This window comes from Anser cygnoides, chromosome 3 (assembly GCF_040182565.1).
Source record: "Anser cygnoides isolate HZ-2024a breed goose chromosome 3, Taihu_goose_T2T_genome, whole genome shotgun sequence".
NCBI classification, from domain to species: Eukaryota; Metazoa; Chordata; class Aves; order Anseriformes; family Anatidae; genus Anser; species Anser cygnoides.
Window position 1 is genome coordinate 117,848,235 of NC_089875.1, and position 12,219 is coordinate 117,860,453.

The 12,219-nt window shown below is 46.0% G+C and overlaps 2 protein-coding genes across 2 annotated transcripts in view; both read right to left on the reverse strand.

Moving 5' to 3' along the window:
• CDC5L (cell division cycle 5 like) overlaps positions 1–3,341 on the reverse strand; it is a 34,300-nt gene extending 30,959 nt beyond the window's left edge. The window contains exon 1 of the mRNA XM_048065736.2: positions 3,169–3,341. Within this exon, the coding sequence (XP_047921693.1) occupies positions 3,169–3,213 (45 nt within the window). The 5' untranslated portion in view covers positions 3,214–3,341. The remainder of the gene's footprint in view (positions 1–3,168) is intronic.
• Positions 3,342–5,168: 1,827 nt separating this feature from the next.
• LOC106038195 (zinc finger protein 11-like) lies at positions 5,169–11,962 on the reverse strand. The gene is made up of 3 exons (XM_048065735.2): positions 11,763–11,962; positions 10,716–11,342; positions 5,169–9,912 (listed from the first exon to the last, which is right to left on the reverse strand). Exons 1-3 carry the CDS (start codon positions 11,917–11,919, stop codon positions 7,310–7,312), a joined length of 3,387 nt encoding a protein of 1,128 aa, XP_047921692.2. The 5' UTR covers positions 11,920–11,962; the 3' UTR covers positions 5,169–7,309.
• Between the last annotated feature and the right edge of the window lie 257 nt (positions 11,963–12,219).

Sequence of the window (12,219 nt, forward strand, 5' to 3'; positions counted from 1 at the left end):
GGAAAAAACCAGATACCTCTGGGTGGCTTTTTTTAAATAAAATTTTTTTTAAATAAAAATTTTTTCTCTTTTTTTGCAGAGGTTGATGCAAATGGAATCTATCAATTGAATATGCTATTATGTATAGATATGCTTCATGAAAATGAAGAAACTTTGTACTAAGTTTCTCTTTTCCAAGTAAATCTCAAAATACATCACTTCAATGTTTAGAGTGTTACACCCAGAAGTGGTGATCCTGAAGCCCATAAACTTCTGGGGAAAAATAAATGGATTCAGCTTGGGAGCCAGGCTGCTCATATCCAACAAACTGCTGGCAGAATTCTGGATTTTACAGTGTTGGGTACCTCCTTTTGGTTTGAACTTTTCATCTAACAAATAATTTTTACATTCCATAAGTCCCCCTCTCCCTTTCCCCAGATAAGCGGATTCGCGATTTTTGATGTCCTCAAAGGTCAGAAAGCAGAATTTTCAATGCCTCAAAGCTATTCTTATAGCCTTGTCCACCACAGATGTTTCTCTTCTATATCCCAGTAAGTACTCGTAGTTGTGTTCTGCATCTGTTCAGCTGCACGATGCAGATGCGAGCCATCAAGGACGGATCCTCTGTCCAGCACAGACAGCTCTCAGAGCACACAACAGCTGCAAATAAACTGATTAGGAGCTCTGGCTTGAGCTGCTACCCAAAACAATTCACGTCATTTGTATTAAAAGCGCAGCATTACCGCAATGTCTCTAGATCCTCTCTTGTTTTTTGAATTTTACTTGGTGTTATGTGGCATGCTGCTGCCATACTGATGACATTAGCAGGCTTTTTGCAGGCAATCAGTCGCTTTCCTGATGACCTGGTATCCACTAATACCACTTTGAACATCTGTAACACTGTACATATAATTGAAATATTAATTTTAAAAAATAAATAAAACACTAAAATGAGCTATTTCATCTCTGATTAAAAAAAAAAAAACGGGGAAACAATGATCTATGGAACCTACTGCTGTTTCTTTTAATAATCACCACAGTTAGTCAATAATGGCTGAATAATGGCCCAGGGTAAGCGCACACGGCTATTCCTGTCCTCTGCTGGCCTCCAGTTGTAGCAGCCTCCTGACACAGAGCTGGTATAGCACAAGGGCTTCAAAGCACATAAAGTACACAATACAGTTATTTTCTGATAATTTTTCTCACTGTTTTCTGGAACTGTGTACATGTCTAGTGTTCAGAGTACATAGCGGCACAGTTCTGGATTTTACAGCGCAGGGTACCTCCTTTCGCTTTGAACGCGCCACCTAATAAATACATTTCACAGTCTTCATTTTTTGTTACTATATTTCTTCCTAACTATCACTTGCAGTTCTGAAAGCACAAGATGTCAAAAATGGGAGAGAGTTTTGTTGGTTTTGGAGGGCATTTTGCTGTTTTTCATTCTCCTGAGGGAGACACAGATTCCTGGGTACAAGACACTCGGGGCTGCAGCTGAAGATCCCATACACATCTGCACCAATTCCACCTGAAGGGGTCTTCATGGGGAAGAGATTCTCACGCCCTTGCTTTCCCAGGGAACAAAACCCCTCCCTGTGCAGTACAGAACACGCTACTCTAGGGCCATCTTTCTTAGGCCCATTTACCGGGCCTGTTTAGGCTGGAAAAGATTAGACTGTGGGAAGACCCCATCAATGTGTATAAATATCTGAGGGGTGGGTGTCAAGAGGATGGTGCTGGTCTCTTTTCAGTTGTCTCTTGTAGTAGCGTTCAGTGACAGGACAAGAGGCAACGGGCAGAAACTGAAGCACAAGAGGTTCTGGCCCAATATGAGGGGGCAATTCTTTACTGTGAGGGTGACAGAGCACTGGGACAGGCTGCCCAGAGAGGCTGTCCAGTCTCTTTCTCTGGAGATATTCAAAACCCGCCTGGATGCCATCTTGCATGACATGCTCTAGGTGATCCTGCTTGGCAGGGAAGTTGGACCAGATGATCTTCAGAGGTCACAGAATGGCCAAGGTTGGAAGGGAACTCCAGAGATCATCTAGTCCACCCCCCTGCTCAAGCAGGGTCACCTGGAGCATGTTACACCCAATACCCCTTGTATTTATACCAATTGTATTTATTACCCTTGTATTTATACCCATTATCCTTCGTCCTATTACAGGCCACCAGTGAGAAGAGTTTGGACCCATCCTCTTTACATGGTCCCCTCAGATATTTATAGAGGTTGACAGGATCCCCTCTCAACCTCCACTAAGCTAAACAGGCGCAGCTCACTTAGTCTTTCCTCATAGTACAGATGCTCCAATCCCTTAATTGTCTTTGTAGCTCTATGCTGGACTCTCTCTAGAAGTTCTACATTCCTCTTGTATTGGGGAGCCCAGAACTGCACACAACACTCCAGGTGTGGTCTCACCAGTGCTGAGTAGAGGGGGAGGATCACCTCCCTTGACCTGCTGTCCACACTGCTCCTGACGGGGAGCCCATTGGCCTTCTTAGCAACAAGGGCACACTGCTGGCTCGTGGTTAACTTGTTGTCCACTAGGACCCCCAAGGCCCTCTCTGCAGAGCTGCTCTCCAGCAGGTCACCCCCCAGCCTGCACTGGTGCCTGGGGTTATACCTCTCCAGGTGCAGGACCCTGCACTTGCCCTTGCTGAACCTCAGGAGGTTCCCCTCCAACCTCAGCCATTCTGTGATCTCTGAAGACAACGTAGCCCACATACATCCCTCAGCTACTGTGGGGGTGGCTCATCTGTGGAGCAAAGGTGAGCCTACGCACGGCTGAGCTTCCTCCGCTCCCCAGCACGCAACCTTCAGGAGGGCTACGAAGCTGGTGAAGGGTCTGGAGGGGAAGGCGTGTGAGGAGCGGCTGAGGTGCCTGGGTTTGCTCAGCCCAGAGCAGAGCAGACCGAGGGGAGGCCTCATGGCGGCCTGCGGCTCCCTCACGAGTGGAGCGGAGGGGCAGGCGCTGAGCTCTGCTCTCTGGGCCCATCCAAGCAGCACCACTCCCCCCCCCGCCTCCATGTTGCGCACCACGTGACCAGCCCCCCCCGCGCCTGCGCGCCCCCCGCCCGCGCCTGCGCAGTGCTGCCGGGCAGCCCCTCCCCCACACCGCTGAGGGCTGAGCCGTGGGGGGGGGAGCGGGGGGGGCGGTTGGGGGGGGGTTAAAGCAAACCGGGCCCTACCTCGGTGTTCCGCCACACGCCGCCCTTAATCATAATCCGCGGCATCTTGGCGGCGAAGGGGCTCGAGGGGCTTAGCGGAGAAACGGGCGGCGGGAGGCCGGCAGCGGCTGCGGCGGGGCCGGGCCTGCACCCAGCGCAGGCGCCGCTCGCGTTCTGCGCAGGCGCGGAGCGGGGAGGGCGGGGGCGGTGCGGCGGAGGGGCTTGCGCATGCGCATAGTGGCGGAAGGGGGGTGTTGCTGCCAGGCGCATGCGCAAAGCGGGCCCCCCCCCTCCCCGTGAGGAGGGGGCCTGCGCTCTGGCGCCCCTGAGGGAAGTCGAAGGGGGGTGGGGGGGGTGCCTCAGCCGTTCGCGGCGGTTTGTTTTCTCTTGTCCTTTCTTTTTCCTCTCCTAAATAAATAGATAAATAAATAATAATTAAAAAAGAAGGCGTACGGGAAGGTCGTCAGCTCTCAAAGGATAAATTCCTTAAGTTCTGTCAAGTTCCCGAAGGGACAAAAAGAAAAAGGGGGGGAAGGAAGGAGGCTGCAGGTGGCCGGGTTTCACCGACATTTACTGTGTAGGAGCAATCTGAAAAAAAAAAAAAACACCACAAAACCAAACCAAACCAACCCCTATTTACATTGACACACTGTAACCGAAACAAAAATTGAGGTAGTAAGGCATGGTGGCGTTCAGATTTTAACTGCTATTAAATCTTGCATTTTGGCTTCTGATCCCTTTCCTCATGTCTCTGTTCTGCCATCGTCCTTCACTCGAGTTTTTGTAACCACATCACTTCATCCAAATCAGTTTCTGTCCCCAAAGTAACCCCTACAGCCCGTTCCCACTGCAACAGGGGGACCAAGTCCCACATCCCTGACTTCTCTTCTGCCTGTCAGCCTCTCAGACTTCTACCACAGCCCCAGATGTGAATTTTGTGGGGAAAATGTGTCATGGACAGGAGAAAATGCAGATCCTGCTGACGTCAGGGCAGTCCCTGCTGTCCCCCCCTCATAGGTTTGGAGCTATACTTCTTTCCTCACGCTCCAGAAAAGTATTCTTGCTGCCTTCTTCCCCAAATTAATTTCTGTCAATAAATCCCCACACAAAGGAAATTATTAAAAACAAAGTAAAACGTATGCAAAGTGGTTCTAGGTGGCTGCTGTATTATCCTTGTAGATATCCTTCTATCCTGCCTAGAAAGGCTTTCAAACCCTCCAGAAGGGCTTATATTAGCCCATTGGAAAAGTGGCTTTACCAACAAGTCCACGGAGAAGGATGGTTTCTTTCCCGGATTACAGATAACAATGCTTGCAGGAGCAACTGAAGGAAGTTCCAGTATCCCAAGGGTTACAGTAAATGGGGTTTCATCAGTCACTAGTGGGCTCCCCAGGGCTCCATTTCATGCCCAATTCTCTTCAACGTTTATATAAATAATCTGGACGCAGGACTCAAGTAAATACTTGAGTAAGTACTAAGTAAATTTGCAGAAGATACTAAATCAGGAGAAGCCGTTGAAGAGAGGCCTTGCAGAGATCTTGACAAATTAGAGCTGGGCAATCACCAATGACATGAAGTTCAACCAGAGCAAGGGCCAGATTCTGCACCTGGAACAGGGCAGCTCTGGTTGTACGTACAGACTGGGAGAGGAGAGGCTGGAGAGCAGCATGCGGAAAGGGATCGGGGGGGTTCTGGCCGACAGCAAGTTGGATCTGAGCCAGTGGCATGTCCTGGCAGCTAGGAGGGCCAGAAAATTAAGCAAATCTTTTGAACCAAATAGAAAACTTCACAGGATGCCTTAGGAGAGGATCAGCTTTAAAAAAAAAAAAATCTGGAAGGACACCTTTAGGTAGAATAATAGCAATAATAATTAAAAACAAACAAAAAAACCCAACATGAACAGCCAATGTCCTTATTTTAAAATGAATATGCCTTTGCGTTCAAATACCTCTGACTTGGCAGACAGATTCATTTTCAATACCCAAACGTCCAGTGCACTGCATCAAGAACAGAGGGGAAGCTCAGGAGTCATGAAACACTTTATTGATTCTTTTATTAGAGGTAATCACCTGGAATATTTTTTTTTTTTTTTTTTTTTTTTTACAAACTCAAGTTCCATCTGAAAATGTCTTCTACTCCTTACTTGCAACTAAAAGAAACTTCTGCTGCTAGCGAGCCCTTTTTAGAAAAATGTCTTTAGCAAATTTATCACCCTTAAATCGGTCTCCTTCTTCTCTGTTGTACAACATACTTTTTAATAATTATTCTTCACCTTCAGCTTTCCTAGTCTCATATAATGTATCGGCTGCAATTCTCTTTACCATTTTTTGTTTCTTTTCTGCATGTGTTCTTTTGAATTTTTCAAGTGATCAGAACCATACAGTAATCCAGGTAAAAATTCCTGCACGATACCATTAATATTTCCCAGAAACATTTATATTATTCACATTAGGATAGATTAGGATTCTTCTTTCTCACAAGTGCATCAGCTGGATAGCTCTATCATTTTAAAATCTGAATCCTTCTCTTGTTTCCAAATAGTGCTTTCCCAGCTTATAGTAAAGACATCTGCAACCACTAGGGTTCACAGCCACAGATACTGACTTGTCTGACTACTGAAACTCAAGAGAACTAGATCACGTAATAAATACCTTTGTTGGTCTGGCCTTAAATAAGTGAATCAATTCATGAGCTTCCATCCACTCTTGTAAAATTGTTTCCTTGTGTCACCAGAAAGCCTCTTCAATACACTATCTGTATTTAGGAAGAACAGCATAAACTTGAGCGAAGTAAAATAGCAGTGGCAATTTCATGTTTACATCCTCTAAATTAAACTGCAGGCTTACTCTGCTGTTTTGTGGTCTGAGCTGTACCATCAGGGAAAATTAGTATTATCCCTTTGCAATTTGTTTTCTTTCCTTACACAAGGGAGTAACACCGCTTTTATAAATCCCACTGAACATACGGTCAGTGCTGTCCACACAGGAGCTTCTATCACCATATAGTTCTGGAGCACAAGTGTTCATCTAGATTTGAACGCAGAGTAGAAGAAACATCCATCTCAGTCTTCACCATACTACATGTAAGTGCCATTTGGGGGGCATAGTAGTTCTTCCATGTGGTAATATGTGCACAATAAAGCTCTTTAACAAAATAAGTTTTACAGTTCAAGCTAGGTGCTAAGGTTTGCAACGTAAGCAGTATTTTTTTGCAATGTGTCAGCAAATAATTAAATCACCAGAAAGGTTCTTTGAAAAGAATATTACCTATTCTGCAAAACAGAGCACAGCTGACTACCAGCCTGAGAAAAGAGAAGGCATTTTATACTGAAGTAACATTAGCCATCTACATAAAGCTTGTGAAGATTAACTTAAGGATTCTTAGGATCATAAAATATCTCATTAAGGATATTACTACTTCTGTGAGACTACTCAGAGAATTACCTGGAGTAACTGCAGACTCAATGAGCTACCTACTAAACTTTTTACATATACACACATGTATAGAAAACACTTTCGTATCCCATTTAACCTGTGATGGGATAAAATTCACGTACCTCTAATTTTACAAGACGCTAACTTGTTCTCTTGCAGGTGTTACAGGAGAACCTGCTAGCAGGGAATGCAACTTACAGCAGATGGGAGTAAGCCTCCAAACATACTGATGATTCGTAACTGAAAAATTATTACTATACAACAGAATGTACACTTCCATCCCTCCCTTTAAACATCCTTTTAGTTAGGTTGTTTTTTTTTAAAAAAAAGAAACTAAATGGAGCAAAATAACTGTTCACACTGACGAATATAGGCCAAACCATAACTCTGACCTCTTGGAATATAAAGGTTACACAGGCATGAAGAGGCACCTCCAAGCTCTTCTTCAGCACAGCCTCCACTAGAAACTGAAGGTCCCAGCAGAACCTGAAGCAAAGAAACATCCTGGGTTTCACTCTCTTGACCAAAACACTGCAAGCACCCATTACCAGCCAGCATTTCGAGTACAGCAGAGGAATGTACAACAACGAACAACTGCAAGACGTGTACAGTTCTCAAGACCTGAGTGCCAGCTTGCAAATCCCAAGCTTATCTACCACGGTCACGTTGTTGGTTATGTTCTTCGAGAAGCTTTTTGGCAGACACCACCACATTACAGAGATGTAACGCTACACTTGTACTTTTTTTTTGTGTGCTTTCATGTGCTTTTGGAAAGCTCTTTTATCTACTGTAGAAAAGTCACACTTTCTGCAGTACAACTTCAAGTGAGTCAGCACGTGGCGCTTCAGGTGGCTCGACGTGCGGAAAGCGACACCACACTGCATGCACTTGAACGGCTTCTCCCCTGTATGAATTCTCAGGTGCTGCTTGAAGTTGCTGTTGCGGACCGTGGTATAGCCACACTCCTCACACGTGTACGTTTTGACAGGGAGAGGCGTTTGTTCGTAGAGACAGACAGCAGAGGAGCTTTCACTAACCGAGTGCAAAGCCAGATGCCGTTTCAAGGACAGCCATTTGTCTGTGGAATAGTCACACTTCCTGCACTTGAGGTGCTCCGTATTAAAATGCATTATTTTGTGTCGCTTCAGGTGACTGGAGGTACGGAACTTCTTCTGGCAAACGCTGCAGCTGTACGGTTTCTCACCTGTGTGAGTCCTTATGTGTAGTTTAAGGTTGCTTAAAACGTAAGTAGCATACTCACACTCCGCACACTGATAGAACTGGGGCTCACTCTGTGCTAGTGAATAATTTTTTTCATCCCTCTGGATAACTGTCTGCTCTCCATAGACTTCTGAACCAAACATGGAATGGACAGCACTTGAACCCTCTGTAGAACCAAAATCTCTTTCTGGACACAGACCTACGTGCATTTCAGGATGAAATCCAAGATTCTCCTCCAAACGGCTATCCATGTAGAGGCAAGTGCCAAATTCATACTGATTCTCTACATGAAGAAGCCTGTGTCTCTGCAAATGGTCTGAAGTTTTAAATGTCTTATTGCATTCCTGACACACAAATGGTCCTTCATCTGTGTGCATTTTGAGGTGCACCTTAAAGTTGCTACGAACAGCAGTAGCATAGTCACAGTATTGGCACCTGTACGTTTTATACATAGACAAACTGGAAGGCCACGTATCCTCAGATGTATAATATGCAGCATCTTCATAATCATCTTCAGCTTGCCAGTCACCATCTTTGACTTGCCACTCAGAGGAATCAGGGCTGAACAGAGGGTCTTCTTTGCAAACTACAGCGTCCATTTCGTATGAATCCAGGACTTCTGATCTACTCCCAAAAATAGGTAAAGTATTGCTTCCATGGCTGCTTTCAGGAAATATGTTTCCAGAGTATATTTTCTTATCGTCCTGCTCATCGTCTGCCTGCTCAAAGTCTACTTCCGAAGCCAGCATTTTACACAATCCCCCAGTGAGGCTATTATCTTTATCAGAGAGAGAAACACGGTCCTGGGAATCGCTGTCAAATTCACACGCTTCATTTTTATATTCGTTGCTCTGATTCGTATAACCATTATCAGTCACCTTAAACTGTTCGTGAAATTTCTTATGAAAGCTGAGATGTCCTCTTGTATAAAACACGATGTTACACTCATCACACGTGTAACTCTTAGAAGGTCTTCGACTTCTCTTTCTCTCATGTACAAAGTCGAGTTGCGGCCCTTGACACGTTCCTTCGCCTGCGTGTAATCTTCTGTGCCTCTTTAACCCACTGGTGCTCGTGAATGCTGACTGGCAGAACTCACAGGAGTAGGGCTTAGCCCCTGTATGTATGTAGCTATGCCTCACCATGCTTGCAAAATACAACGAGAAAAAGGTACAGAACCTGCACTTGTACAGCTTATACCCAGCGTGCCAGTACATGTGATTTAACATGTAGGATAAGCTAATGCAGGAGTAATCACACTGGGGACACTGGTAAGGTGGTCTCTCTTTATGTCCCTTCATGTGATGAATAAAAATCCTGGGATTTGATGAACCAAAAAGACAAAGTCTGCAGGAAAAAACAACCGGAACGCCCAGAGATGTAAAGTCCCTTTCAATTTTGATGAAAAACTTCTTGTATTTACTTTCTTTTTTCTTGGTCTCTGATTTTCTTTCTTCAGTTCTTCTCTGCCTAACTTTTCTAGCATTCATTCTATTTTTTCTTACCTTTCGCAACCTAGTCATTTTCTTATGAAACTTAATGTGATTCTTCAGGTTGACAGAAAAGAAGAAGGTTCTTTTACAAAAGCAGCATTTATGAATTTTTTTATCTTTATGAGCTGAATGAACGTGTCTCTTCAGAAGTGCAGCGCATTTATATACAGAACTACAAAACCTGCATTTCAAATTTATTTTTTCATGCTTATTTATGGAACAAGATGCTTCAGAAAAAGGTTTGATGTTCAGACTATTACTGGGCCATGCTAAACCTTCTTGCTGGCCTTGTATTTCATTTGGGCTTTCATGAGGAGAAACAATATATTGTTGCTGATGTCTTTTTTTAGAAAACGGTGTTAATGACTTATAAATATGCTCTTCGGTAGCACTTGATTCAGCAGAAATAGAAGCATTCATCTCCAAGTCCCCTGTATCTTTTAACAATTCTTCTGAAGTAGGGGAATATCTATTTGCAAACAGAGCAGAATGACTCTGGGTAGGTTCAGGTTCTTCTTTCAAGCCATGTTCCAAAACTGAACTCAGGGCTTCAAATTTGCCGCTCTTACTTGTTTTGTTGTCAGCTTCATTACTTCCGTTCATTGAAGAATCAGTATCTATTGGGATAAAAACAGTCACATGCATGACGTATCACACAACAACCAATGTTCATAATTAATTGGTAGTAATAACCCCCAATACCCTAATGTATATCACCTTGCTATACATGCCCTTCACTTAGGAAAACATTTTCCTATCCCTACTTCCCTCCTAATGTCTCTGCCCATTTGCCCCCACCCTTCCTCCAATATTTAAATCATGTTTTAAGAGAAGAAATCCTTGTTGGATTCTTATTGGAAAGAAATCCTTTTCACTTCATCTTTTCACTCTTTGTTTCCTCAGGAGCTCTGAATTTCACAAGACAAGTGTAATCTATGCAAATTTTATGCAGAGCTTTATGCCAGAATTGCTGTAAAGCACCGCCACCGAACTGCACTAGGGCTCAGTTCTTCAGATGGCAACTTGCACAGTGCATGCATGATGTCCCTTTTGCTATCCTGTCTGCCAGGAGTGCAAGTAGTCTTGTTACTCCTTTATGCCTTTCTAGTACCTGAGAGGAAAATAAAATGTACCCTGAGTTTATATTTTCAGATCTTTTTCCCCTAGTCACAGGCAGCCCTTTCACAAAGTGCAGCAGAGTGAAACAGTACCAATTTCTTGGTGTTCCACTATTTTTCACATCAGTCCATGAAAGAACTACGCATACTTCAGTCTCTTTCTGCTGCATGTAATAAAAATCTATATTAGAAAGATTAATCTAAAATAAATGATTTTGGATTATTCCTGTTTTCCCACCTATTTCAGGCTTGATATTTACTGGATGTCTTCAACCACTGCACTAATCTTATTAACCAGTTACCTTCCACTTTAACAGTTGCCTCCATCTCTGTGGGGATTTCCAGCTGTTTCTCCTGGCTTCCAGCAGAAAGAACATTTGCAACATCAGCATGTTCTTCTTCATCTTTGCACACTACTGCTAAAATCATCTGTTCACCCGTGTTGATGGTCACATCTCTACCCTCACTGTCAGCTGCTGCTAAGAGAGGAATCTTCTGACAAGTGTCGTTATCAACACATTCCTTCCTGTCACTGGTTTCATTTATCTCATCAAGGTCTGCTTTCAAAGGTGATGTTGGCAATCCATTTTGATTGCACTTATCTTTGCTTGCATCACACTGATCACTTAGGGATAACATCAATTCATTACACAAACTCTCATCAACCCGTTTTTCTTCAGAGTATTTCACACAATCATCCTTATCTGCAGCAATCTCTTTTCCTTCCGAAACGCTTAAACCACTACTGGCATCTGAAGGCGCTGTGTTGCTTTCTAGGAGAATGTTGGTACTGAAGCCTGCCTCCTGATTATCCTCCTTCTTCAGCTCAGGAACAGTCACTGTTTGCTCCTCGGTCTCATTACAGAGACAGTCATCATCACTCAGCACAAGGATCGTAATTGGGAGCATGATTTCAAAGACATCCGACTCTGAGGAGAAAAACACACTGCATTGAGACTACTTATGAAAAAAAATTAAATGATTTTCATGGAGCAGATCTCCACGCTGCAGCCCGTGGAGGAGCCCCCGGTGAAGCAGGTGGATGTGGCCTGGAGGAGGTTGCGGCCCATGGAGAGCCTCCGCAGGAGCAGGCCCCGGGCCGGAGCTGCAGCCCGTGGAGAGGAGCCCACGCAGGAGCAGGGTCTCTGGGGGGAGCTGCCGCCCGTGGGGGCCCCGTGCTGGAGCAGTTTGCGCCTGACAGACCCTCAGCGGCGCGCTGCGCATGCGCGCTCCCGTACCGCCGCCATATTGCGTCCCCCCTCTCCCGTCCCCTCAGCCCAGCGCGGCCCGCCCCGCGCCGCCAGCCGTTCCGCGCCAGCCGTTCCGCACCCCCCCTACACCGCACGTACCGCTCTCCGCCGCCGGACTCAGCCCCGCCGGGCCCAGCCCCGCCGGGCCCAGCCCCGCCAGCTCCCCCGCCATCTCCGGACCCAACCCGGGCCCAGCCCGCTCCGCGCTACCAGCGAGCAAACCCTGCTCGGCCTCCACAACGGCCCGACTGCGCATGCGCACAGCCCAGAGTGGTGCCGCTCGGCGCGCAGTTTCTGAGAGGGGAGGGGGAGGAGGTCGGGGGCGGCATCGTCTGATTGGAGGGAGCCGCGTGGGGGCGTGGCCTCAAGGGCGAGGCGTGGGGTCGGTTGGGGGCGTGGCCCGGATTTGGGGGCGTGGCCTGCGTGTGGCGGGCTGCCCGCCTCCCTGAGGGGGCTGCGGCCCGTCACTAAAATGGCTCCCTGAGGGGTTGGGTGCTGGGCGGTGCCCGCCCGCCGGCAGTTCAAACGTTTTGTAACGTCAGCCCCCATCCGTTCT